We start from the raw sequence: 26,622 nt of genomic DNA on the forward strand, positions 1-26,622 counted from the left end.
ATAATCTTTCTGCTATCCTGGGTTAAATAAACCGTATTATTAAAATTGGTTTCACCTATTTCTTTTACTTCTTTAATGTGACTGCTAAAAAATTTAAATGACATATGTGGCTTGTATGATATAGGGTGTTATGGGCCACAGTAACGAATATGGCATTTATATTGAGCAACATGGGAAGTAAATAGAAATGCACATAAAGTGCTCAGCATATTTCCCAGAACAGAGTGAAAAAAGTTTATAAAACTAGAATTCTATCCCCAGACAAATTACTCAAATGTAAAGGCAAATAAAGATATTTGGGGGGAAGACTTTGGATTCAAGAAAGAATAATAATAAAACTAGTAAATGTTTAGTTCAAATAAATAACTGTTTAGAATGTAGGGATGAAGTTTAATGAAATCAGCAAGTAATAACTATTGAAATATGAAACAAAGTAAAATAAAAAAGAATCTGAGGTAAAACTGGATACATTCCCAAATTCCCAATGGATCAAAGAAAAACAGGCAAAAAACAAAAACAAAAACAAAACAAAACAAAACACCTAACAAACAGGTACAGAAAGGGAAAAATAGTTAACTCTGTATGGAGGAAGCCTGGCAAACACGACCCTAACCAAGCTATTGCAATTAATGTCACCATCAATAAGACATATTGCCATCATGCATCCCTGGAAAAATGCAATGAGAAGGAAATATCACCTCTGTGTTCTTCTCCAAAATCCAGAACCTTATCTCTACTTATCAGAAAACCTCAGAGAAAGCCAAGTCAAAGAACGTAGTAAAAAATAACTGACTACTACTCTTCAGAAGTATCAAAGCCATGAAAGAAAAAGAAAGACTAGGGAATGTCACAGAATGGAGGAGACTAAGGACACATTGACAATTAAATGCAATATGATAGCTTGGACTGAATCCTGGAACACAAAAAGAACATGGGTGGAAAAACTGCTGAAATCTAGTCAAAGTCTGGAGTGTGGTTAATGGCAATGTGCTTATGGTAATCCTACTTTTGACAAAGACACCATGGCTATGTGAGGTGCTAACCCTAGGAGAAGCTGGGCAAAGGGCAGACAGGAACTCTCCGTATCTTTACAACTCTTTTGTAAATCTAAAGTTATTTCAAAATAAATAGCTATGATATATTTTCTGTAAGGTTCTTCAGCAGTCTCTTCAGAGTAGTTATCAGGTAAATTTATATAAGCAGGTCCGTATTCTATTTATACCTTCCAGAGTGTGGCTGTTTCTTCCTTGTTTTTGAAAAATAGTAATTTTTTAAAAGTTTTTATTTATTTATTCATGAGAGACACAGAGAGAGAGAGAGAGAGGCAGAGACACAGGCAGAGGGAGAAGCAGGCTCCGTGCAGGGAGCCCGATGTGGGACTTGATCCCAGGACTCCAAGATCACTCCCTGGACGAAAGGCAGGCGCTAAACTGCTGAGCCTCCCAGGGATCCCTGAAAAATAGTATTTTTAATGGAACATTGTTCTACTTGAATTTTTAAAAGTCACTCTAGGAACCAGATGTGAAGAAAAGATGGCTTAAAAGCTGACCCAACAAGAGAGAATGTCTCTCCTTGGGGACTAAGCACAAAGAACTTTCAGCATGTTTTGAGTCAATGAAGGTACTACTTGGACCTCAAGTGTGTTTAAGGCTTGAAGGAACACCAACACCACAAAATATGATTACTCACCAGGGTGACTTTTCTTTGTGGTTTCAGCAGCTTCGGTTTATGGAATGTGGCAGCCACAGGAGCTGTGGAAGGATGTCAAGGGTTTAGCTTGCAATTCTTCCCAGGGCTCTTAATGCCCACATATCATGAGTATCATAGACACTCTGTGGAGACCCACAGATCCCTTCCTGCCCCCATGGAAGAAGTCCGGTTTCTGATCTAGTTATCATTGGGTGCCCCCTGATGGAGAGCAATCCTCCCCTGGTCCTTTTGTTTGTTTGTTTGTTTTTTGTATATTTTTTATTGGAGTTCGATTTGCCAACATATAGCATAACACCCAGTGCTCATCCCGTCAGGTTCCCCCTCAGTGCCCGTCACCCAGTCACCCCAACCCCCCGCCCACCTCCCTTTCCACCACCCCTTGTTCGTTTCCCAGAGTTAGGAGTGTCTCATGTTCCGTCACCCTCACTGATATTTTCCAATCATTTTCTCTCCTTTCCTCTTTATTCCCTTTCACTATTTTTTATATTCCCCAAATGAATGAGACCATGTAATGTTTGTCCTTCTCTGATTGACTTACTTCACTCAGCATAATACCCTTCAGGTTTCTCTTCAAATAGTATAAATCTTTTGTCTTTTGCTCCCCTAGTCTTTGTACATGTCATCCTCTCCCATCAGCGAGGTCAATGAAACAACTCTGTGTAAAACAAACACTGCCAACTACAAAGAGGTCAGAGAACCAGGTAAGAACCAGGTGAGAACCAGGTACGTTTGGTAAAGCCTGAGGCTGGGAACTTCCCTGGGGCTTCATCCTAACTACACACTAACAGTTGAAGCAGTGACCTTGCCCCTCACAGCAGCCCTGAGAGGTCATCAGAGGAGAAAACTGAGGTTTTTCTCTCAAGTATCATGTAACAAGTATTTCAATATTTTGGACCTTAAAAACTTGACCTTGAAAGTCGGGAAGACCTCACCTCCATGCCAGGTTCTACCACTTAGCTCTCTGAGGCTCACTTTCACCTTTTGTAAGGTAGATTGAATGAGACGTTGTGGCAGGATTCTCTGCCCCCTTCTTTCCCTAGATCTACACTTGTCATGCTTCCCAGAATGCCTAGGCCTTCCAACTCCTCTTTCTACCCAACGTGTATTCAGCCTGAGCACCAATGGCTTTCAGCAAAGGAACCCAAAGACTCTTAGGGGACAGTCCTAGGACTTCCAACTACATTTGAAATTCTTTGAGGTATGAACATCTCCAAAACTGGCCACAGTTATTTTAGAAACTATCTGTAAATGATCTTATTCTAAGACTTGAGCAGTTCTCTTCTAGACAAACACTCTTCTTTCTCACCTATGTTACTCTACATTATAACTGGAATCAAAGACTAACCCTCATTGTGTCCCCAGTACAAATCCAAAATAAATTCTATACCTGGTTTACATCTTTGGAAATATCAGAGAGGCTTCGTTCCCTTGAATGAACCAAGATTATGTTGATACCCGTTTGTCCCACCCCACCATGTGTGACCATGGTAATAGTTCAAAATGAAATACACTGTGGAATCAATCTGTGCATGTTGAACCCCCATCTGTCCACAAAGCCAGGCTGGGCCAATGCATCACCCCTCGCCCTGCCCCAGTGATGGTGCTCAATTATGATCAAAATCTAAGTGGGGTTCCCCAGGCCATATAATCATGGGATGCCATGTCCTCCATCTGTCGTCTACTCCTCCTGTCCCAATCCCATTTCAAACCTCAGACCCATTCTAGATCAACCATGCTGGTTCCCACGTGGGTAACAGTAGGCTAGCTTCCTACCTTTGGCAGGGACTGCAGGAGGGACATCAGCCTTCTCCTTCTGCCTCTTGCCCTTCTTGGGTTCCAGTGGGGCCAAGCTGGTCACACTGGTAACAGTCTCCCCTGAGCTATAGAAGAAAAGAGTCCTGGTGAAGGCAAAAACAGGTTTGTTCCAGGGAAAGGGAAAAGAAGCAATAATTTCTGTGTGCTTCCTGACTATCTATGTAAGGTAAAGTCATCTTAGAGCTGGACTGGGATCACTCTGTGTTTATCTCCAGGGATGTCTGGAACTCTCATACTGACCTGGTTGCATCAGTTACACAGTCTGGCTTGGCCACATCACCAGTAGGATTTACAATACTAATAGAAACTTCTGCTTGGACTACCCAAAACCAAGATGCTTTGCATGTATTTTTGTGGTTCACAGTCCACAAACAGAGCACCTCTTATGCAAGGAAGAAAGGACCCTGGGAGCTACACCCAGAAGTCTCCAGGGTCCCCATGCTTGTTCATACTTTCTTCTCCCACTATACCTTTACTTATAGTAGAGGGTAAGTGGCTTCATCGTGAGGAGGGCTGTAGTATCAGGTTCTTCCTGTTACCCAGAATGATGGTGCTGAAAAGCCTTATATTGCAGGTAAGAAAACCAAGACATAAAGAAGCTAAGTGACAAAAGTTACAAACACAGACCAGCTTGATGTGAAACCTTGATGCTACATGTGGGATGGAGCCCACGCACTTCCTTAAATGGTATCACTCTTATCTCAAGTGCATCATATTAGCTCGAGCAACCCATAGGGAGGTCCCTTTTGAATCTCTTGTCCTCAGGCACATGTTCCAGCCAGGAGGGATGCAGTTACAAGAGACTATCTCCCTAATACATTTCCATAATTTCCAGAAATCCCTATGACTATGACCAACTGCCTAATAATCAAAATGAAAGAAGACAGTAAACAGTCATCACACAAGGGGAAAGGCTCTTATCTATGAAAACACGCTAAAGCTCCTTCACAAAAGGAAGCCAAATTAAAACACACTGCACTTCCTTTCTCCACCTATCAGAATGATAATAATCACTTTGGAAGCAAAGCACTCTTTTGCCAAGGATGCAGGGAATCAGGCACTCAGAAATACGGCTGGTATGAGTGTAAACCCTTCCCAAAGGAGAATAACTTGGCAATCAGAATAACTTGGCACTCAGAATAACTTGGCAATCAGAATTATAGAGGCTCATACTCTGACCCAGCAATTTCACTTCCGGGAATTCATTCCACGGATATCTTTGCACGTGTATGAAATGTACATATCAGATTTGTCCTTATGGTGCTATTGTTGATAGCAACCGATCAGAAAGAACCCAACTGTCCATCAGCAGGGGACTGATTAAGGAAATGATGGTGAGTCCACAAATACACATGTGGGGTTCTCTGCAGCCGCAAAGAGGAATGGGAAGCTTTATGTGCTGATGAGGAAAGATACATCCATCACTAAGTGGAAAAGCTAGGTGTGAGACAATGTGTTAAATGTGCCCCTTTTAGTATAAAAAAAAAAAAACAGGAAAAAATAAAAATACATATTAGCATTTGCATACACATGCTTAAAGAAACTGGAAGTAGTCACAAGAATTCTAAAATAGTGGTCCCTGGGGCCCCTGGGTGGCTCAGTCAGTTAAGTGTCCAACTCTTGGTTTTAGTTCAGGGCATGATCTCGGGCTCATGAGATCCAGCCTGGCATCGGACTCTGTGCTCAGCGCAGTCTGCTTGGGATTTTCTGCTTCTCCCTCTCCCTCTGCCCCTCCTTCCACTTGCCCATTCTCTCTCTCTGTCTCAAATAATGAATGAATGAATGAGGGTGCTGAGAAACTAAGCAGATGGGAGATCCAGTAGGAAGAATTATCACTATATATATATTTTTAGTCACTTATTTAACTTTTAAATTTTAATTATTAAGCCACATGATTATACAATCATTAAAAAACATAATCATTGCAAAAGAGTTAAACACAAATAAGTATCTGTATACATTTAATATGAGAAGGTAGGCTATTCTAACAGTCCTAGGATTTTAAAAACGAAAAAAGACTGACTCGCATGTTGTGGGAAAAATTCCAAGAATACGGATCACACTGAGATTCCCCAAAGATGATTTATTTTTACTGGGAACTGAAACTCCAACTGGCCATAGGTTTAGAAGACAGGGTCAACTGTGTAAATTCACAAATAGCCCAAAGGAATGCGCATTTACAAAATGCTGACCATTAAGAAGAAACAAAGGATCAAAACCTCTCAGAATTGCCCAAATACACAACCACCTGTATGGTTTCATCTCATAGCTTTAAACTCTTGAAGTGTTCAATTCTTTCTTTCCATTATAAATTGATGCATGGTCATGTTTTCAAATGGTAATGACAGGCATGGAGGAAAAAAAGGAAAATAAATAAGTCTATCCTAACCAAAACACAACCTTCTTAAATATTTCCAGTCTTTTTCCTCTTTCTTGTTTAATTTTTTTAATGGACTTCATTTTTTTTTAAAGACAAGTTTTAGGTTCACAGCAAAATGGAGCAAAAGGTACAGAGATTTTTTTCATATATCCGCTGCACCCCCACCCCCACCCCGCACCACCACCACCACATGAACAGCCTCTGCCATCATCAACCTCCTGCCATGGTGGGATATTTGTTATAATTGATGAACTTACATCAACATATCATTGGCACCCAAAGTCCGTAATCACCTTGGGTGAGTTCCATGCCTTTGGACCAATATATAATGTATTCGCTGTTGTAGTGTGATACAGAATAACTGAACTGCCACGACAACCCACCGTACTCCACCTATCCATTCCAGCTGCCCAGCAACCCCTGGCAACCCCTGATCTATTTACTGTCTCCATAGTTTTGCCTCCTTCAGAATGTCATATAGTGCAATCATACACCATGTAGCCTTTTCAGAAAGGCCTCTTTCACTTAGTAATATGCATTTAAGTTTCCTGCATGTCTTTTCATAGCTTGATAGCTCATTTCTTTTTATTTTTGAGTATTTCCACACTGTCTGGATGTACCACAGCTTATCTATGCATTCTCCTACTACAGCATATGTTGGTTGCTTCCAAGTGTGGACCATTATGAATAACACTGTCAATAAACATCCATGTCAGGTTTTCATGTGGACATAAGTTTCAACTCTTCCTTGATTTTTATATACTGCATGGTTTTTTTTTTGTTATAATGTGTTGTAATTTCCCACCTTTCTTTTTGTCTAATCTCTATTTTACATATTGTTACATCCTCATACTTTTCCGGTGAGAAGATATGCCAAGATTTTCTCAGCCATTTCCTGACATCTAAGTAATACTTTATATATGAGTAATATTGCCATAAATATATTTGTGCATCATGGTTTTCCACTCTTATTTTGTTTTAGGTTAGAGTCTTAGGGGTAGAATTACTAGTTCATGGAGTATGACCATTTTAAAGGGTATTGAATTCCCACTGTCAAAATGATCTCCAGTAAGTTAGCACTACCTCATAGCCATCCAGTCAATGAACAAGGAAATTTCAGTTTCCAGCCTCTTTAATACCAGGTCTATCAGCTTTAAAAAGTTACTCGCTTTATGAATAAAAATGTGATCTCCCTTTTACTTGCATTTCTCTGACTGCCAGTGAGAATGAGCGGTTCCAGCATTTGTCTAATCGTGTTTCCTTTTTTACGAGTGACATATGGACATCTGCTACCATGTATTAGGGTCCTGAGCTTTTCTTATATATTTTCATGCACCTTTCACATCAGTCTGTCATGTCTATTGCAAACATTTCCCCCAATTCCCCTTGAATTTTGGCTTCCTGTTAAATGCACAGTGATTTGTTTCTTTTGCTAAAATCTTTCTGTGTTTTCTTTTTGTCTGTTGCGCCAAGCTTAAATCACCCTCCCCAGTTGTACCCCACACCCCTGCAGAATCAAAGACTTCCCCTTCCTCTTCTCTTTTTTTGGATTTTGTTCTTTAACTCTTTAGCATAAATGAATGCTTTGGGACATCATTTATATAAATGCATGCTATCAGGCCCAGGGCTTTCAGTAAGCTAAAAAAGATCTGCTTTGTCATCACTGTTTCCCTTCAAAACAGCAAAACTGCACTAAAACTAAATTTAGCTCTAATTCATACTTCAACAATGAGAATTCATATACAATGAGTCACCCCTATGACATGGCAGATAAATTTGCTCACAGAATATTAAGTCTCCCATTGAGCCAGCAAGACTGGTAGAAATTTTTGACACAGAAAGTCCACTTTATGATTCACTTACAAGAAAGTTATTCTATATCTTAGATTCGAATGGAACTGTGTTTTGTCTCTGACACAAGGGAGTGAGCATTGCTGGAAGCAGCCAATCCAAAAAAGATAGAAAACAGGCCAGAAACTCTGTCTAAATGAGAGAGCTGTGTGATTGGAAAGCAGTGCTATATGTGGAAAACAGGGCTGTTTCCAGCTCCAACTAGGGCCACATGGTTGGCACACGTGCGAGGCCTGTGTTGTAACAGGTAGAAGGTTCTGGCCTGGCCACCATCATGGGTGCCTCCCTCTTACAAAAGCTGCGTACCTCCATTCTGTGGCACATGGTGGTCAGATCTATGAATGGACAATGGACAAAGGAAGAAGGCCTGCCCTAAAGCAGGTTCCACTCAGACCAGAGAGGTGATCCTGGGTAAATAACTCACCTCCCGGGCGTCATCCCCCAATCTGTAAAATGGGAGACATACACTTGCCATCTATCACACGGGGTTATTATGAGGGTCAGATGGGCTGGCGGAGCCCAACTTAGATGGGGCATGAAGTAGCTCAGGAACACTGACCAAAATCTCTGGTGTGTGGGGGTAGTGGGGGATGTTTCATAGTGTTACCCAGGGAGAACAATGTTGCCACTTGGGTATCTCCTGGCACCATGTCTTGGCCCTGAGGAGAGGGCTACAAGTGACAACTTAAACTTTGATCAGAAAATCTTTCTGCCCAAGATGGTACAGCATGCCCTCCTATTGCTACAGATAGAGGGGTGCTCTAGAAGAACCAGCACAACATACAGCAGGCGGGGAAAGAGAAGGAAGAGGCCGCACCCCAGAGCAATGCACACCAGATGAGGCAGGCAATCTGGATTTTGCTAGGTATTGAACATACTGTGAGCAAACTATATTTTGCCAAACTTTGGTATGAGCTATGTTTGTCTCTATCCTAGGCAAAACACTATAAAAAGTGTGTGATATCTATAATCTCTGACCCTCCCAGACAGGGAAATGAAGCCTCAGAGAGGTCCAGGCAGGAGACATGGGATCTGATCCAGGGCAGCCTGCCTCCTTGGCCCTGAAGAAAGGACTCTGGGTCCAGCCCAGACAACAGAGAATAAGAAAACGAGGACAAGAAGAGGATAAATCAAGCCAGATGCACAATGGCTGCTCTGGGCTTAAAGTGGCACCCCAAAAAGAAGGTACTGAAAGGTCATATTGACATTCCACTGCATTTAAGTTTGTACTGAATCTGGGACTGTTACAGCTGCTGAAGCCCAGCCTGGATGGGAATAAGAGGGGCCAACCTGACTGCTGGGAGCTTGGGAGGTGGGAGCTGTGGCACCAGCTGTGGCTGGTGTCCAAGACCAAGGGCCACCTGGGTCCAAAACTGGGCAGTGGAGGAGGGGGGCATGTTCTTGTGCCTGGAATGATCTGAAATAAGAGAGGTCAGCTGTCAAAATGGAGGTGGGAGGGGGTAGGCTGGCCATGTGGAAATTTGGTTCCTCTACTATATAGGTAAGAGTTTGGGGAGTAGAAAAAAAAAACAATAAAACAGCATAAATGGGGCTGATCCCCTCAAAGAACATAATTATAACTAAGACTCATACATGCAGCCACATATTGCTTTCATAACTAAATGTGAGATCAAAGCACCCTCCTATTGAACCACAGTCCTTGTGGCGTATGAGTCCTCACCTCAGTGACCGTCCTAATTCTCGCCTCTCTCTGGGATAATACCAGAGGTGCAGCTAACCACTCATGCCGAGGGGCTTCAGTACATCCAGCCCTTGTTCCCCAGATGCCAAGTGTTTCCTATGGTCCAGAACAATCTTTGTGCCTCAGTACAGGAACTGTGAATCAAAATGCTTCCTTGAGGTCTGTTTAATCTTGTTTCCCATTGAATGAACAGTTGTCTTCATCCCTGGGCAAACAGCTGTCTGTCACATGCTGCAAAGGATTTTGTTGTGGTTTGAACTGGGATGGCCAGAGATGTCAAGTGTTGTTTGTCAAACAAACCCAGCCCAGAAAGCCCTTCATGAAGGGGGCTGAGGAAGACGGGCTGGTTCTGATCCTACCGACATCCCCCTAGTCCTGCTTCTTGGAGCCATCTCTTCCCAGGCCCTTCTTACTCTGTACTGTCTTTGAAAATCATTGTGTTAGCTGCCTGTCTTATTTGCAGAAATGTCCATGTGCTTCCTTTCCTCTTTCCCACATATCTCAGTTTTGACACTGATGATGCCTGATACGGGTCTCTGAGGATCATGAGCTCCTTGCCAAACAGCTTTGTGCTCTCCTTCCCAAGGTTTCACACAATGCACTGATCACCCCATAACCCTGTACTCTGCAATGTCAAGTCTGGAATCATGAAGGAGGAACACTGGTCTCAACAACCATGGCAGCAACTCACTGTCATTACCAGTTAAGGTCAATTATATCTCAATAAGCTGTAGGGAGAAGTGTGATTACAGCCTCTACCCATAGGCTGACTGCCACTGAGAAAGGACAATGACTCATGCAAAAGGGCAAACTTCCTGATGTCTCGCTCTAGGCTTCGGAACGTGTTCTGTGGACTTCCCCTGCCACTGGACTACTCAAGGTTGATGGATACCACATGCCAAGGGCTGCTTAAAAGTTGTAGAACTCCACTCTCAAAGAGAAGCCAAGGGTGCCACTCACTCACGTGACTCCTGAAATGACTTTTCTCATATATGAGTAATTCATGCCAAGAATATAGAACCGTGTCTGCTATGCAATAAGCATTTAATGGGTCTCACTATTATTTTACCAGTATTATTATCATCATTACTGTGGAATCTCCTCTCAGAGTCCTTGAACAGAGGGCCAGACATGACAGTTTTCTGCAACATGAGCCAGAACCGGTGCACCTAGAAAAGACCGGCAGACGGTCACGGTTGCATTATTTTCTGCTGCTTCCATCGTATGATGTCTTTGCATGCACATTCCAAGCTGTGTCAGAATAAAGCTGCTCCTCTGTGAGGGAGTTGCCAAGGCATCTCTCTGTCCACAGCCTCCATGACCTTTTATTATACATGGTTTATACATGGTTCTGCTGGGGCTTCTTTGTTAAAGCTCTTCCTTTGCAGTGCCTGCCAGCTTTGTGAAGTCTGAGCAAAGGCTTTGCAAGGCCACTGGTTTTGTTTGTGAATTTAAAATCTCAGAATACAGACTGGTAAGATGGGGAGGTGCTTCATTAATATTTAGCAGTTCCATGCAGTGTTCTCGTCTTGGACTGTAATAATGGCAGAGAGAAGTCACTGGGGTTACGTGCCCCACATCTATCGCCTGTATCCCTGGGTTGAGGGTTTGTGTTTGGGTGAGACTGACCCCAGCCATCCTCTGATCACCATGCTTGGTTCATGCTGGCCCCTTAACACTAAGGTGCAATAGTGTTTGCTGTCAGAAAGTGAAACAACTCCTTCACTAGGCTAGAAGGGAATGCACCTGCCACCACCTTTCTCTTCCTGAGGAAAGCCAGCCTGGCCTGAGGATATGCCAACCCTTGAAGGCTGAGAATGGAAGCTACCAATGTAATGACACTGTGTCTCCTAGACAGAACTTCCCAGGGACCCATCCACCACAGCACCCCTAGTTAGGTGAGCCAGCCAAGTCCCTTCCTGGGGAATTACATCTGTGCTAGCTTTCCTGTCACCTGGAATCAAGAGGTTCATAAATAGTACAGAGGGCTAACTATTTATCTAATAGTTGGCAGTTTTATTCCTGCTCTTAGTCTGGGGAGACTAATTTGTGCTTTGCAGGGTTTTATGAGGATTAGAAATAAATCCCATCAAGTGTTCAGAAGTGAAGGTGCAGGGGCACATGGTGAGTAATTACGAGGAATTAGCCCACAGCCACTGACAATCTCACTGAATCCTTACAACGACCCTGAGCGATAGGGACAAAGGCAAATTTGCACCCATTCTGTGGAGGGGAAAAATTTCCAGAGAAGCCAAGTGGCCAAAGGCCACCAACCTGCTACGTGGCATGGCTCCAGCTAACACCAACCAGGTGGAATGCTTTTCACATTATACAAGGAGTACCAACCAGGCTCCATCACAGGCCAGCCCTCCTCGTGCCTGCGTCTGCCTGGGGGCCCCAGCAGGACACTGAGCCTCAGAGCTGAGGTGGGAGAGCAGGAGAGGAGAAGAGGCACAGCGGGGATATCAGGGATGCAGGACAGGGGCTAAGGAAACACAGTGCCATGTCTGCTATCCCTGCACTCACCACCTGGTTTGCTTGGGTGACTGTGGCCAGAGGGGAAGGCACTCAGCATGTATGTGGGCTAAAACCAACCAAACAAAAACAACAATGGTTGGAGCCTTTGCAAATTGATGCCTATGAGCAGAGCACATGGACCTTTCAAAGTCAGGAGGACGGAGGGCAGATGAATGGCTATACTCTTCTCTCTTTTCCTTCCATTGCCCCAACTTTCTGTAGAGTCTCCTCCTTATTCACCTGCATGAATGCCAAAACTGAAGCAGTGACCAGCAAGTCTGAGTCTCCAAGCATGCCTGGGACAGTGCATTAGCCCTGGAGCCGGGTGGCCTGGGCTGCCATCCCTCGCTGTTCCAACTCTACCCAGCAAAGACCCAACCACCATCCACATTCTTTGTGTATCAGTTTTCATCTGTAGAATGGGACCATCACCACACCCACTCATGGGGTTGCGGTGAGTAATGAAGATGGTGTGTGGCAATGCTTAGCCCCTGTGCTCAGCTGGCATCTGGCCCTGCCACCTCCTCCTGCCTCTTCTCTCTGGTGCTCTGCTCTGAATTTCCAGAGCACCTCACTCTTGTGGACCAAGTGCCTCTAGACCCCCAGCCTCTTACCCGCTGAACCCCTTTCTCCCCACTTCTGTGCACTGCCCTCCCCCAACCCCCTTCTGGAACACTCTTACACTCTTCTTCTATACTTCGCCCAAATTTCATCTCCAGGAAGTTTCCCTACTATTCACCAACCCCGAAGACGGGGTTAGGAGCACCTCTTCTGGGTGCTGGTGTCAGCTTTGTGGGTACCACATGGGTCTACCACAGTTTTGCTTCTCTAGTTCTCCCATTTGACATGGACCTCAAAGGCATGGGCTGTGTGTTATTTCATCCTTGCCCTAGGGCCTGACAAGAAGTCCTTTATAGAGGAATCACTCATAAATATTTCATAAGTATGATCGAATAATAACAGAACCACTTGCACAGAGCTCACCATTTACCAGGACAGTTAGAAGCACTTTACCGACTAATTCAGTCAATCCTCCCAATAGCACTATGTGCTAGGGCTATCTTTGCCCCAATTTCATCAGAGAGGTAGAAAACCTAGTCAAAGGTACATAGCAATCAGTGCCAGACTCCAGATTTGAAACGGCAGCCTGGCCCCAGAATCTTTAAACATCACAGATTACCTTCCACAGAAGAAACAAATTCTGTAATACTACCACTCTGCAATATTATGAAAGTGAAGCAAGTAGTTACATATCTGACTTTAGAGTTGATATGTTTACATTCTCTTTGAAATCATTTCTGCCTTCATGCTAAGATCCTGAATAAATCAATTATTAATTAAATCTCATAAATTATTAATTAATTCTTTGACTGCAGGGGTATGTTTTTAAAAAAATCTGATGGTTCAGAAAAAAATTTAAAAATGCTTTAAACTAAGCTCACAAACCACAGTAATCCTGTGCCTGTAATTTATCCAACATATAGTCTGTGCTCCTGTTTATCCATGAGAAAGCATACACACCAGAAAACATGAAGAAAGCTCAGATTCCTTCTGTCATAACTGCTGTTGGCATGGGGAATATGTTGTCCACTTCAATGTCTCCCATTTACAAATATTTTATTATCTCAAACTCATAAGAAGAGGCCAAGCAACAGGTCAGGAAATCTACTGACTAGGAATTGCTTTTTCAGTGCCCATGTCCATCTTCTAGGCAACTTTCTTGAACTTGACCCACAGGAAAGAAGGCATCTGAATCCATGGAAGAAGTGTCATGATGTAGGGACACACCACATCTCTATGCAGTTGGTGGCATTTCATTTTAAATCTGACTTTCCAGGACCTTTTGGAGCAGTTTCATGCTTACCCATTGAGCAGCTTTCAGGGAGCTGCCTTTCCCTAGGGAAGGCACTTTCAAAAGGGCTTGCAGAACCTTGAAATGCTCCCTATGACCCAGCCTTCTCCTCCGGAAAAGCCCTTAGCCATGGGAAAGGAACAGCCTCCCAACCCCAAAGTCAGCACCACCCCTCCCGAGAGATGGCAACTTCCAACTTCTGGAATGACACACGTTCAAGATGAGACTCGTTTTCCTTCTGTATGAACTTCTCGCAATAAGTCATGGAATCCCCTGGGGTCTCCAGGTTCTGCCCTAGCCATTTGGCAGGACTTCTTGTGGTGACCACAGCCTCAGCACCAGCATGGTCTCTCCCTGAGGGTCCCTCTCCTGCCTGGGGGTTTCTGTTCCTGGCATCTTGCCCTAGCCCTATGCCCTTCCTCCCTTAGGAGGAAGTGGTCAGAAAACAGAGAAGCACATTTGTGCTGTTAGTAGCTTGAGATTCTAACAGCCCAGCCTCCCACTGCCATAGCACAGATGGAGCCAGGACGTGGGAGCCCCCGGCACCACAGGGACAGGAGGAAAAGCCTGGGTTCCAGAAGTGGAGCACAGTTCAGGCCAGAACTAGCTGAAAGGCAAGGACTAACCAGTTTACTAGCCAGGCACCGTGGCAGGGGATCTCGGCTGTATTAAGGTCAAATTAGCCTGAGGTTCTAATCAGGAAGATGAATACAAATCAGTAGGGCACCTCCGCATGGCCTGAGGTGTAGTGGAGTAAAGACAAGCCTTCCAGAGGTTGATCTGTGGGCTATCCCAACAAGAGACAGGCCCATGGAGACAGCTTGACTCTGTCACTCAAACAGACTCACTAATAGCACCAGCTGGTAGAGGGGCAGCATTTGAGTTGGACTCTAAGGTCACCCCTGATGTCTGGTTAGGTATCCCACGACTGGGGAAGACCAAACTCTAATGCCCACCAGGCTGGGGTAACACCCTCACTATACTTTGCAGCCTTAGCACTGGCTCAGAATAGGGGCAACCCAAGGGCAAACAAAGACTTAGGAGGGGAAGGCAGGATCCCAAACACTGGGCACTGTTGCTAACAATGAAAACCCAGACAGTAGACTACAGCAAGCAAATCGTGAGAAGCACTTGCAGGCTGGCCCCTCACAGCCTCTGAGTTCCCCAGCCATAACGTCCCCCCATAACTGAAATGCCAGTCCTTAGGGCCCTGTAGGGCACATGCTTTAAAAAAATATATCTTTATTGAGAGATAATTTAGTCACCATAAAACTCATTGATCTTAAGTGTACAATTCAATAATTTTTGGTACATTTATAAAGTGGTGCAACCATCACTACAACACAGTGTGAGAACATTTCTATTACACCCAAAAGTTCCCTCTTGTCCACTTATAGTTAATTCCTGCTTCCACCCTTCCAGCCCTAAGCAACTATTTTCTGTTCCTATGAATTTACCTTTCCTGTACATTCCAAATAAATGACCTCATACCATATGTAGTTTTTTGCATCTGTTTTAGTCCACTTAGCATAATGTTTCTGAGGTTCATCTACGTGCAGCATGTATCAATGGTTTGTTCCTTTTTATTGCCAAATTTTATTTCATGGAGTAGATCACTAAATGTTACTTTTCCATCCATCAGTTGTTGGCTATATTTAGATTGTTTCCAGCTTCTGGTTATGATGAACAAAGCAGGTGGGAACAACTGTATCCATGTCTTTGTGTGGATATATAGTGGGTATGTAGTGGCACCACACTATGGTCTTATTTGTACCTCTTAATGAACATATTTTTATGAACTTGATAGCCATTTGTGTATCTTCTTTTGGGACAGATCCATTCAAATCTTTTTTGCCCTCTTTAAATTGTGTTGTCATCTTATTGAGTTGTAAGAGTTCTTTATATATCCCAGCACTATTTGTTGAAAAGAATGTGCTTTCTCAAATTTTTTTTGAAATAATTTGTGAAGGATTGGTATTGTTTTCCCCTTTAATTCTTGATAAATTTCACCAGTAAAGCTATATGGGTCTGGGCTTTTCCTGGTTGGAAAGATGTTAGCTAACAATTCAATTTCTTGACTTATTACAGGTTTATTCACATTATAGCTTTTTTAAAAAATCAATTTTGGTGTCTTGTTGTTGCTTTTTGTTGCCGAGGCTCTGTTGTTAGGCCCATATACATTTATAATTGTTGTATCTTCCTGGTGTGTTGATCTTTCATAATTTGTAATTTCCTTCTTGGTCTCTAGGAATTTTCCATTTTATCTATTTAATTTGTTAGAATCAATGTTTTCATAATATTTTCCTATAATACTTTTAACTTTTTGTTGAGTCTGTAGTGATTCCTCTTTTTTTTTTTTAATGTAAGCTCATACCCAGCATGGACACCAACGCAGGACTTGAACTCATGACCCTGAGATCAAGACCTGAGCTGAGATCAAGAGTCAAATGTTTAACCAACTGAGCCACCAAGGTGCCCCAGTGATTCCTTTTTTGCTTCCTGATTGGGTAATTAGCTTTTTCTCTTTCTTATTTTCATGTATCGTCTAACTTAAGATTTGTCAATTTGATTGATGTTTTCAAAAAACCAACTTTGGTTTTATTGATTTTTCTCTGTGTATGTATGCATGTTTGTGTGTGTTCTGTGCCATCGATTTCTGTTCTAATCTTTATTATATCCTTTCTTCTGTTTACTATGGATTTCCCTTGCTCTTCTTTTTCTAGGTAACTTATCGTGAAAGCTTAGGTTACTGATTTGAGATCTTTCTTCTTGTCTAACATAGGCATTTAAAGCCATAATTTTTTCTTTAAGCACTGCTTTAGCAGCATCTTTTAAGTTTTGATTTGTTTTGTTTTCACTTGTATTTAATTTAAATATTTTATAATTTCTCTTGATTTCTTCTTGGTATTATTTAGAAGTTGTTTTAAGTTTCAAAACATTTGGGAAACTCCCAGATTTCTATCTGTCATGAATTTCTATTTAAATTCTGTTGCTCAGAGAATAAACCTTGTATGATTCTTACATATACAAAATGTGTAAATTGATACAGATTTATTTTGTAGCCTAGCATATGGTCTGTTTTGGAGGCTATTCCCCGTGTGCTTGGCGAGTGTGGTATGTGGTTATTGGGTAGAGTATTCTTACTCTACATATCAAGTTAAATTGCTTGATCTTCTGTGCCCTAGTTGGATTTTCTGTCTGGGTATTCTATCAATTACTGAGTGGACCATTGCAATCTCTAGCTATTATTCTAGAATTATTGATTTCATCTTTCAATTTTCTGTTTTTCTTCTTGTATGCCAAGGCTCTGTTGTTAGGCCCATATACATTTATAATTGTTTATCTTCCTGGTGTGTTGATCCTTCATAATTTGTAATTTCCTTCTTGGTCTCTAGTAATATTTCTTGTCTTAAATTATAGCTTATGTGAGATTAATTTAGCTACCTCTCTTATTGTTATATTTGCATGGTACTGTTCTCTTCCTATGGGTTCTCTCCATTCTCTGCTACTCATGCATGTTGCTTCAGCTAGAGATACACTTGCCCCAACTGTGACCAAAAGCTCAGGACGGTAGAGCTATTGGATTCCCTGCTCAATCTCCCTAAGAAGGTCATCTCTGGGGGGGGGGGGGGGGCAAAATGGCAGAGGAGTTAGGGTCCCCAAGTCACCTGTCCCCACCAACTTACCTAGATAACTTTCAAATCATCCTGAAAACCTACGAATTCAACCTGAGATTTAAAGAGAGAACAGCTGGAATGCTACAGAGAGAAGAGTTTTCGCTTCTAACAACGTAGGAAGGTAGAATTAAAAAAAAAAAGAATCAAGTGGGGGAGGGAACTCGGGAGGAGCCAGGCCTCGAAAGCCTCCGGGACAGGAAAGCCCAGCCCCCCGGAGAATCAGGAACTTTAAAAATCTGCACTGGAAAAAAAAAACTGCACTGGATTCTTCCCCAACGAAAAGGCACTTAGGGAAATCGGGCAGAACTGCAGGAGGGGCAGTGGAACCTCCAGTCTCCCGGAGTCACTAGTAGAGGAAGTGCACCCCGGGGAAGAGCACACCACAGACTGTGGGCCGATCTCGGTAAAGGGCTGGAGCACACTCCTGGCAGGGCCTCGAGGAGAAGCTCAGGCGGTGGCTCCAGGCAGAGGGGGCTGTTCCCTGCTGCCTTTGGGAGCTGCCGCCCTGGGAGCACAATTCCAGCAGCACAGGCCCCAGATCCCAGGCCGCCAGGGGATCCTGTGTTCAGGATCTGGTGTTCTTCCTGAGACAGGTAGAGGCGGGGAGAGCACAGGACAGCGAGGACTCTTAGCCGCCAGGGGGCCCCATGCTGTGAAGATCAGCACCCCTGCCCCCAGAGCATCCAGGCCAGTGTGGACTGGGAGATTGTAGTAGTTACTCTGAGAGCGGACTCTAGGGCTGGAGAGCTGGCTGCCGCTAGTGTGGTTCTTCTTCCTTGTGTCACCCTGTGCCTGGGATGGAGCGGCCCCCAGGGAACAGGGCCCTCACAAGGTAAACAGCTCCCAATGGCCCTGCAGCTGGCAGGGGGCTGGGGCAGCTCCCCCAGGTGCACACACCTGAGAATCAGACAGCAGGCTCCTCCCCAAGAAGACCAGCTGGAAGGACACGGGAAGAGCAACTTATTGGCCAAGCAGCACTGGAAAACTCCAGGGGAAGTCAAAGGATTTACAGTATATAGGACCAGATTATACCCCTCTTTTTTTTTCTTCCTTTCTCCAGTACAACTCGTTTTAGCCACTCTGCACTGAGCAAAATGATTAGAGAGGAGAACTCACCACAAAAGAATCAGAAACACTACTCTCTGCCACAGAGTTACAGAATTTGGATTACAATACGATGTTAGAAAGCCAATTCAGAAGCACAATTATAAAGCTACGAGTGGCTCTGGAAAGAGCATAAAGGAATCAAGAGATTTCATGACTGCAGAATTGAGATCTAATCAGGCTGAAATTAAAAATCAATTAAATGAGATGAATCCAAACTGAGGTACTAACGACGAGGGTTAATGAGGTAGAAGAAACAGTGAGTGACATAGAAAACAAGTTGATGGCAAGGAAGGAAGCTGAGGAAAAAAGAGTAAAACAATTAAAAGACTATGAGGAAAGGTTAAGGGAAATAAATGATAGCCTCAGAAAGAAGAATCTACATATAATTGGGGTTCCAGAAAATGCTGAGAGGAAAAGAGGAACAGAAAGATATGTTGTTATCTGAACAAATCATAGCTGGGAACGTCCCTAATTTGGGGAGGGAAATAGACATTCAGATCCAGAAGATAGAGAGGTCCCCCCCAAAATCAATAGAAACCAGTCAACACCTTGACATTTAATAGTGAAATTTGCAAATTCCAAAGATAAAGAGAAAATCCTTAAGGCAGCAAGAAACAAGAGATCCCTAACTTATATGGGGAGAACTATTAGATTAACAGCAGACTTCTCCACAGAGACCTGGCAGACCAGAAAGGGCTGGCAGGATATATTCAGGGCCCTAAATGAGAAGAACATGTAGCCAAGAATACTCTATCCAGCAAGGCTCTCATTCAGAAAAGGAGAGATAAAGAGCTGTGAAGACAGGCAGAAACTGAAAGAGTATGTGACCACCAAACCAGCTCTGCAAGAAATGTTAAGGGGGACTCTGTAAAAGAAAGAGGAAACCCAAAGAAATAATCCACAAAAATAGGGACTGAATAGGTATTATGATGACACTAAATTCATATCTTTCAATAGTAACTCTGAACGTGAAGGGGCTAAATGATCCCATCAAAAGACACAGGGTTTCAGACTGGATAAAAAAGCAAGACCCATCTATTTGCTGTCTACAAGAGACTCATTTAAGACATCAGGACACCTACAGCCTGAAAATGAAAGGTTGGAGAACCATTTACCATTCAAATGGTCCTCAAAAGAAAGCAGGGGTAGCCATCCTTATATCAGATAAATGAAAGTTTATCCCAAAGACTGTAGTAAGAGATGAAAAGGGACACTATATCATACTTAAAGGATCTATTCAACAAGAGGGCCTAACAATCATGAATATTTATGCCCCTAATGTGGGAGCTGCCAAGTATATCAAACAATTAATAACTAAAGTAAATACATACTTAGATAATAATACACTAACACTGGGAGGCTTCAACACAGCCGTTTCTGCAAATGACAGATCTTCTAAGGACAATATCTCCAAAGAAACTAGAGCTTTAAATGACAAACTTGACCAGATGGATTTCACAGATATCTACAGAACGTGACATCCAAATGCAACTGAATACACATTCTTCTCAAGTGCACATGGAACTTTCTCCAGAATAGACCACATACTGTGTCACAAATCAGGTCTCAACAGATACCAAAAGACTGGGATTGTCCCCTGCATATTTTCAGACCATAATGCTTTGAAACTTGAACTCAATCACAGAAGAAATTTGGAAGAAACTCAAACACGTGGAGGTTAAAGACCATCCTGCTAAAAGATGAAAGGGTCAACCAGGAAATTAGAAAAGAATTAAAAAGATTCATGGAAACTAATGAAAAGATACAACCATTCAAAATCTTTGGGATACAGCAAAAGCAGTCCTAAGAGGGAAATACATCTGAATAAAAGCATCCCTCAAAAAATTTGAAAAAAAAAATCAAATATGCAAGCTAACTTTGCACCTAAAGGAACTGGAAAAGAACAGCAAATAAAACCTACACCAAGCAGAAGAAGAGAGTTAATAAAGATTTGAGCAGAACTCAATGAAATAGAGACCAGAATAACTGTAGAACAGATAAACAAAAGCAGGAGTTGGTTTTTGGAAAGAATTCATAAGATAGATAAACCATTAGCCAGCCTTATTAAAAACAAAACAAAAAAGACTCAAATTAATAAAATCATGAATGAAAAAGGAGAGATCACAACCAACACCAAGGAAATACAAACTATTTTAAAAAACATTATGAGCAGCTATATGACAATTAATTAGACCATATAGAAAAAAATGGATGCATTTCTGGAAAACCACAAACTAACAAAACTGGAACAGGAAGAAACAGAAAAGATGAACAGGCCAATTACCAGGGAGGAAATTGAAGCAGTCATCAAAATCCTCCCAGGACACAAAAGTCCAGGGCCAGATGGTTTCCCAGGGGAATTCTGTCAAATGTTTAAAGAAGAAACCATACCTATTCTACTAAAACTGTTCCAAAAGATAAAAAGGGATGAAATACTTCCAAACTCGTTCTATGAAGCCAGCATCACCTTAATTCCAAAACCAAGGGATCCCTGGGTGGCTCAGCAGTTTAGCACCTGTGTTTGGACCAGGGCGTGCTACCAGAGTGCCAGGATTGAGTCTCACATTAGGCTCCCTGCATGGAGCCTGCTTCTCCCTCTGCTTGTGTCTCTGCCTCTCTCTCTCTCTGTCTCTCTGTCTCTCTGTCTGTCTGTCTTTGTCTCTCTCTCACACTCTCTCTGTCTGTCATGAATAAAAAGGAGAATTATAGACCAATATCCATGATGAACAGAGATGCAAAAATTCTCAACGAGATACTAGCAAATAGGATCCAACAGTACATTAAGATTATTCACCATAACCAAGTGGGATTTATCCCCAGGATGCAAGGCTGGTTCAATACTCCTAAAGCAATCAACATGATAGATCCTATCCACAAGAGAAAAAACAAGAACCATATGATCCTCTCAATAGAGGCAGAAAAAGCATTTGACAAAATACAGCATCCATTCCTGATCAAAACTCTTCAGAGTGTAGGGATAGAGGGAACATTCCTCAGCATCTTAGAAGTCATCTATGAAAAGCCCACAGCAAATATCATTCTCAAAGGGAGACACTGAGAGCCTTTCCCCTAAGATCAGGAACAAGACAGGGATGTCCACTCTCACCACTGCTATTCAACATAGTACTAGAAGTCCTAGCCTCAGCAATCAGACAACAAAAAGAAATAAAAGGCATTCAAATTGGCAAAGAAGAAGTCAAACTCTCTGTCTCTGCAGATGACATGATACTGTGCATTGAAAACCCAAAAGACTCCACCCCAAGACTGCTAGAACCCATACAGCAATTCGGCAGAGTGGCAGGATACAAAATCAATGCCCAGAAATCAATGGCATTTCTATACACTAACAATGAAACTGAAGAAAGAGAAATTAAGGAGTCAATCCCATTGACAATTGCACCCAAAAGCATAAGATACCTAGGAATAAACCTAACCAAAGAGGTAAAGGATCGATACCCTAAAAATTACAGAACACTTCTGAAAGAAATTGAGTAAGACACAAAGAGATGGAAAAATATTCCATGCTCATGGATTGGCAGAATTAATATTGTGAAAATGTCAATGTTACCCAGGGCAATTTACACATTCAAAGCAATCCCTATCAAAATACTATGGACTTTCTTCAGAGAGTTGGAACAAATCATCTCAAGATTTGGGTGGAATCAGAAAGACACCGAATAGCCAAGGGAATATTGAAAAAGAAAACCAGAGCCAGGGGCATCACAATGTCGGATTTCAAGTCGTACTACAAAGCTGTGGTCATCAAGACAGTGTGGTACTGGCACAAAAACAGACACATAGATCAATGGAACAGAATAGAGAACCCAGAAATGCACCCTCAACTCTATGGTCAACTAATATTCAACAAAGCAGGAAAGACTATCCACTGCGAAAAGGACAGTCTCTTCAATAAATGGTGCTTGGGAAAATTGGACAGCCACGTGCAGAAGAATGAAACTAGACCATTCTCTTACACCATACACAAAGATAAACTCAAAATGGATGAAAGACCTAAATGTGACACAAGAATCCATCAAAACCCAGGAGGAGAACACAGGTAACACACTTTTTGGACTTGGCCACAGCAACTTCTTGCAAGATACATCCATGAAGGCAAGAGAGACAAAAGCAAAAATGAATTATTGGGACTTAAGATAAAAAGCTTCTGCACAGCAAAAGAAACAGTCAACAAAACTGAAAGACAACCTACAGAATGGGAGAAGATATTTGCAAATGACGTATCAGATAAAGGGCTAGTATCCAAGATCTATAAAGAACTTATTAAACTCAACACCAAAGAAACAAACAATCCAATCATGAAATGGGCAAAAGACATGAACAGAAATCTCACAGAGGAAGACATAGACATGGCCAACAGGCACATGAGAAAATGCTCCGCATCACTTGCCATCAGGGAAATACAAATCCAAACCACAATGAGATACCACCTCACACCAGTGAGAATGGGGACAATTAACAAGGCAGGAAACCACAAATGTTGGAGAGGATGTGGAGAAAGGGGAACCCTCTTGCACTGTTGGTGGGAATGTGAACTGGTGCAGCCACTCTGGAAACTGTGTGGAGGTTCCTCAGAGTTAAAAATAGATCTGCCCTACGACCCAGCAACTGCACTACTGGGGATTTACCCCAAAGATACAGATGCAGTGAAAAGCTAAGACACCTGCACCCCAATGTTTCTAGCAGCAATGTCCACAATAGCCAAACTGTGGAAGGAGCCTCGGTGTCCATCGAAAGATGAATGGATAAAGAAGATGTGGTCTATGTATACAATGGAGTACTTACCACTCAGGTATTAGAAACAATGAATACCCACCATTTGCTTCGATGTGGATAGAACTGGAGGGTATTATGCTGAGTGAAGTAAGTCAATCAGAGAAGGACAAACATTATATGGTTTCACTCATATGGGGAATATAAGAAATAGTGAAAGGATTAAAGGGGAAAGGAGAGAAAATAAGTGGGAAGTATCAGAGAGGGTGACAGAACATTAGACTACTAACTCTGGGAAACAAACAAGGGGTAGTGGAAAGGGAGGTTGGCGGGAGGATGGGGTGACTGGGTCATGGGCACTGAGGGGGGCACTTGCTGGGAAAACACTGGGTGTTATGTTATATGTTGGCAAATCGAAATCCTATTAAAGAAATATACAAAAAAAAAAAATCTTAAAAAAAAAAAAAATGGTCACCTCCACTGACATTGCTGCTGAACATGAGCACTCCACACTACTCCAAGTCACATGAGGCCCCTTCTATCACAACAGTGCATCTGGTAGTTCTCATAGCACTCCCTGCTCTGAAGAAAGTTCACCAACCTGGGAGACATCTCTCCCAGGGACACATGCATTTGCACTCACTGCCTGGTAACTTCCACAAAGCAGGGATTTATGGCTCTTTTCCTCATTGTTAGTCTACTCTTAGTAGACAGTAAACCCTCATAATATAAACCTGCATTTTGATTTTAACAACAGGGTTTCTCTGGATCCCAAACTCTGCAGCAGTAACACAAAATAGTCAGGTATAGGAACTGTTGGGGCTGTAAACAGAATCCCCCAGAGACATCCAAATTCACATTTCACTTAAGTTTTTATGAAGATAATTGTAGATTCACACACAGTCATAAGATTTTAAGTAGAGATCCTGGGTAGACTCTACCCATTTTATCCCAGCAATCTCCTAAGAACCAGATATTGATTCATTGATTTTTCTCTATTGTTTTGCTATTTTAAATTTCATCAGTTTCTGCTTTGGTCTTTATCATTTTGTTCCCCCTGTGTGTTTTGGGTTTATTTTGTTCTTTTCCTAATTTACTGAGGTGAGACTTCAGATTGTTGACTTGAGGGCTTTCCTAATTTCTAATGTAAGCATTTAATGCCATATCTCTCCCCATCAGCACTGCTTTAGATGCATCCCACATGTTTTGTTTATTCTCATTTTTGCTCAATTCTCTATTTTTTTATTGCCTTTGAGACTTCCTCTCTAATCCATGGATTATTTTTAAAGTGTATTGTTTAGTTTCCACATGTTTATATGATTTCCATTGCTTTAAATTTGTTGAGGTTTGTTTTAAAGACCAAGATTTAGTTTAAAATAAACCGTATCTTATGGTGAATGTTCTGCAAGGGACTGGAAATACAAGTGTTCTTCTGGTGCTGGTCTGTGTCTGATACGTATCAATTTGGTACTGTCAGTTGAGTGTGGTGCTTAGATGTTTAATAGCCTTGATAATTTCTGTCTAGAAGGTCTATCAGTTGCCAAGAGGGGTGCAGGAACTGCCCATGATAATGGTAGATTTATCCATTTCTTCTTTCAGCTGTTTCAGGTTTTGCTTTATGTACTTTGTGGTTCTGCTATTTGGTGTGTATACATTTAGGATCTTTGTCATCCTGGTGGATTGATCCTCTAATCATTATCTAATGTATCTCTTTGTTTGTAATAAGTTTCTCTGCTCTGACGTCTGTTTCATCATATTATTGGTATATCCGCTCCGGATTTGTTTTGGTATAGTTTATGCTGCATAACTTTTTCCATCCTTTTATTTCTTTTTTTTTTTTTTAAGATATTTATTTATTTATTTATTTATTTATTTATTTATTTATTTAGAGAGGCAGAGACACAGGCAGAGGGAGAAGCAGGCTCCATGAGGGAGCCTGACATGGGACTTGATCCTGGGTCCCCAGGATCAGTTCCTGGGCTAAAGGCAGTGCTAAACTGCTGAGCCACCCGGGCTGCCCACCTTCCTTTTATTTCAACCTACCTAAGTCACTGTGTTTGAAGTGAGTTTCTTGTAAAGAGCATATTGGTGGGTTGTGTTTTTATAAAAGTTCATTCTATCAATTTCTACCATTTGAGTGATTAATATTTAAACTATTTAGATTTAAGATAAACAATATGTTAGCAATTAAGTCTTTCATTTTATTTTCTGTTTTCTGTTTATTTCCCATGGTTTTCATTCCTCTGTTCCTTTATGTTACTTGAACATATTTTAGGATTCTATCATTATTTTTCCATACTGTTTTTGAGTTCAATTTTTTCAGTCACTTTAATGGTTACTTTGAGCATTATAATATACATGTGTGACTTACCAAATTTCTATCTCTTTGAGTAAAGTGTAAAAATCTCACTTCTATTTAGGTAACTTTTCCTCTCCCACTTTTAAGTTTCATAATGCTTTTCTTGAGTATCACATGGTTTTATAATTTTTATTTCAATTATAAAATATTATTTTTTAAGACTCATGAGGAAAAGAACAGCTTACTTAGATAACAATATTTCTGCTGTACTGTCCCTTCTTCCTTCCTAATGTACCGAGTCTTTTTCTTCTATTTCAAGAATTTATTTTAGCCTTTCTTTAAAGTAGGCCTGATAGTGAGAAATTCTTTAAGTTTCCCTTCCTCTGGGAATGTCTTTATTTTCCCTTTAATCCTAAAGAACAATTTTGCTGGATATAGAGTTTGTACTTGACAGTTTTTTTCTTTCAATATTTGAAATGTGCCACCTCTTGGGGTATGGGAGGCTCAGTCACTTAAATGTCCAACTCTCAATTTCAGCTCAGGTTACGATTTCAAGGTCATGAGATTAAGCCTTGAGTCAGGCTCCTTGCTTAGCTGGGAGTCTGCTTGAGAGTCTCTCTCTCTCTCTCTCCCTCTCTCTGCCCTTCCCCCTGCTCACACTCTCAAGTGCTCTCTCAATCTCTCTCTCAAATACATAAATATAGATAGATAGATATAGATAGATAGATAGATAGATAGATGATAAATAGATAGAATTTCTTAAAAAGAAAATGTGCCACTTCTTTCTGCCTTCCGTTGATTCAAACAAAAATATACTGTCATTCAAATTTGTGTTCCCCATAAATAATGCATCATTTCTCTCTGGTTGCTTTTAAGATGTTTTTCTGTCTTTGGATTTCATCATGTTCTTCTTACCATCTTTCTTTGATTGTCTCTCATATTATTTTCAGGGTTTATGGTGTGCTTAGCAGGGAAGAGCAG

General features: G+C 41.8%; 1 protein-coding gene across 5 annotated transcripts in view; it reads right to left on the minus strand.

Annotated features, from left to right (window-relative positions):
- The window catches only part of VSTM4 (V-set and transmembrane domain containing 4), a 99,546-nt gene that overhangs the window by 26,886 nt on the left and 46,038 nt on the right, over positions 1–26,622 (minus strand). For 3 of the 5 annotated variants that reach the window (XM_072739279.1, XM_025989739.2, XM_072739280.1), the window contains exons 6-7: positions 3,484–3,590; positions 1,690–1,751 (exon numbers count right to left, since the gene is read on the minus strand). In XM_072739279.1, the coding sequence (XP_072595380.1) occupies positions 1,690–1,751; positions 3,484–3,590 (169 nt within the window). Of the gene's footprint in view, positions 1–1,689; positions 1,752–3,483; positions 3,609–26,622 lie in introns of all 5 variants that reach the window. The other 2 variants (XM_072739278.1, XM_072739277.1) reach the window with 1 other exon arrangement.

This window comes from Vulpes vulpes, chromosome 15 (genome assembly GCF_048418805.1).
Source record: "Vulpes vulpes isolate BD-2025 chromosome 15, VulVul3, whole genome shotgun sequence".
NCBI classification, from domain to species: Eukaryota; Metazoa; Chordata; class Mammalia; order Carnivora; family Canidae; genus Vulpes; species Vulpes vulpes.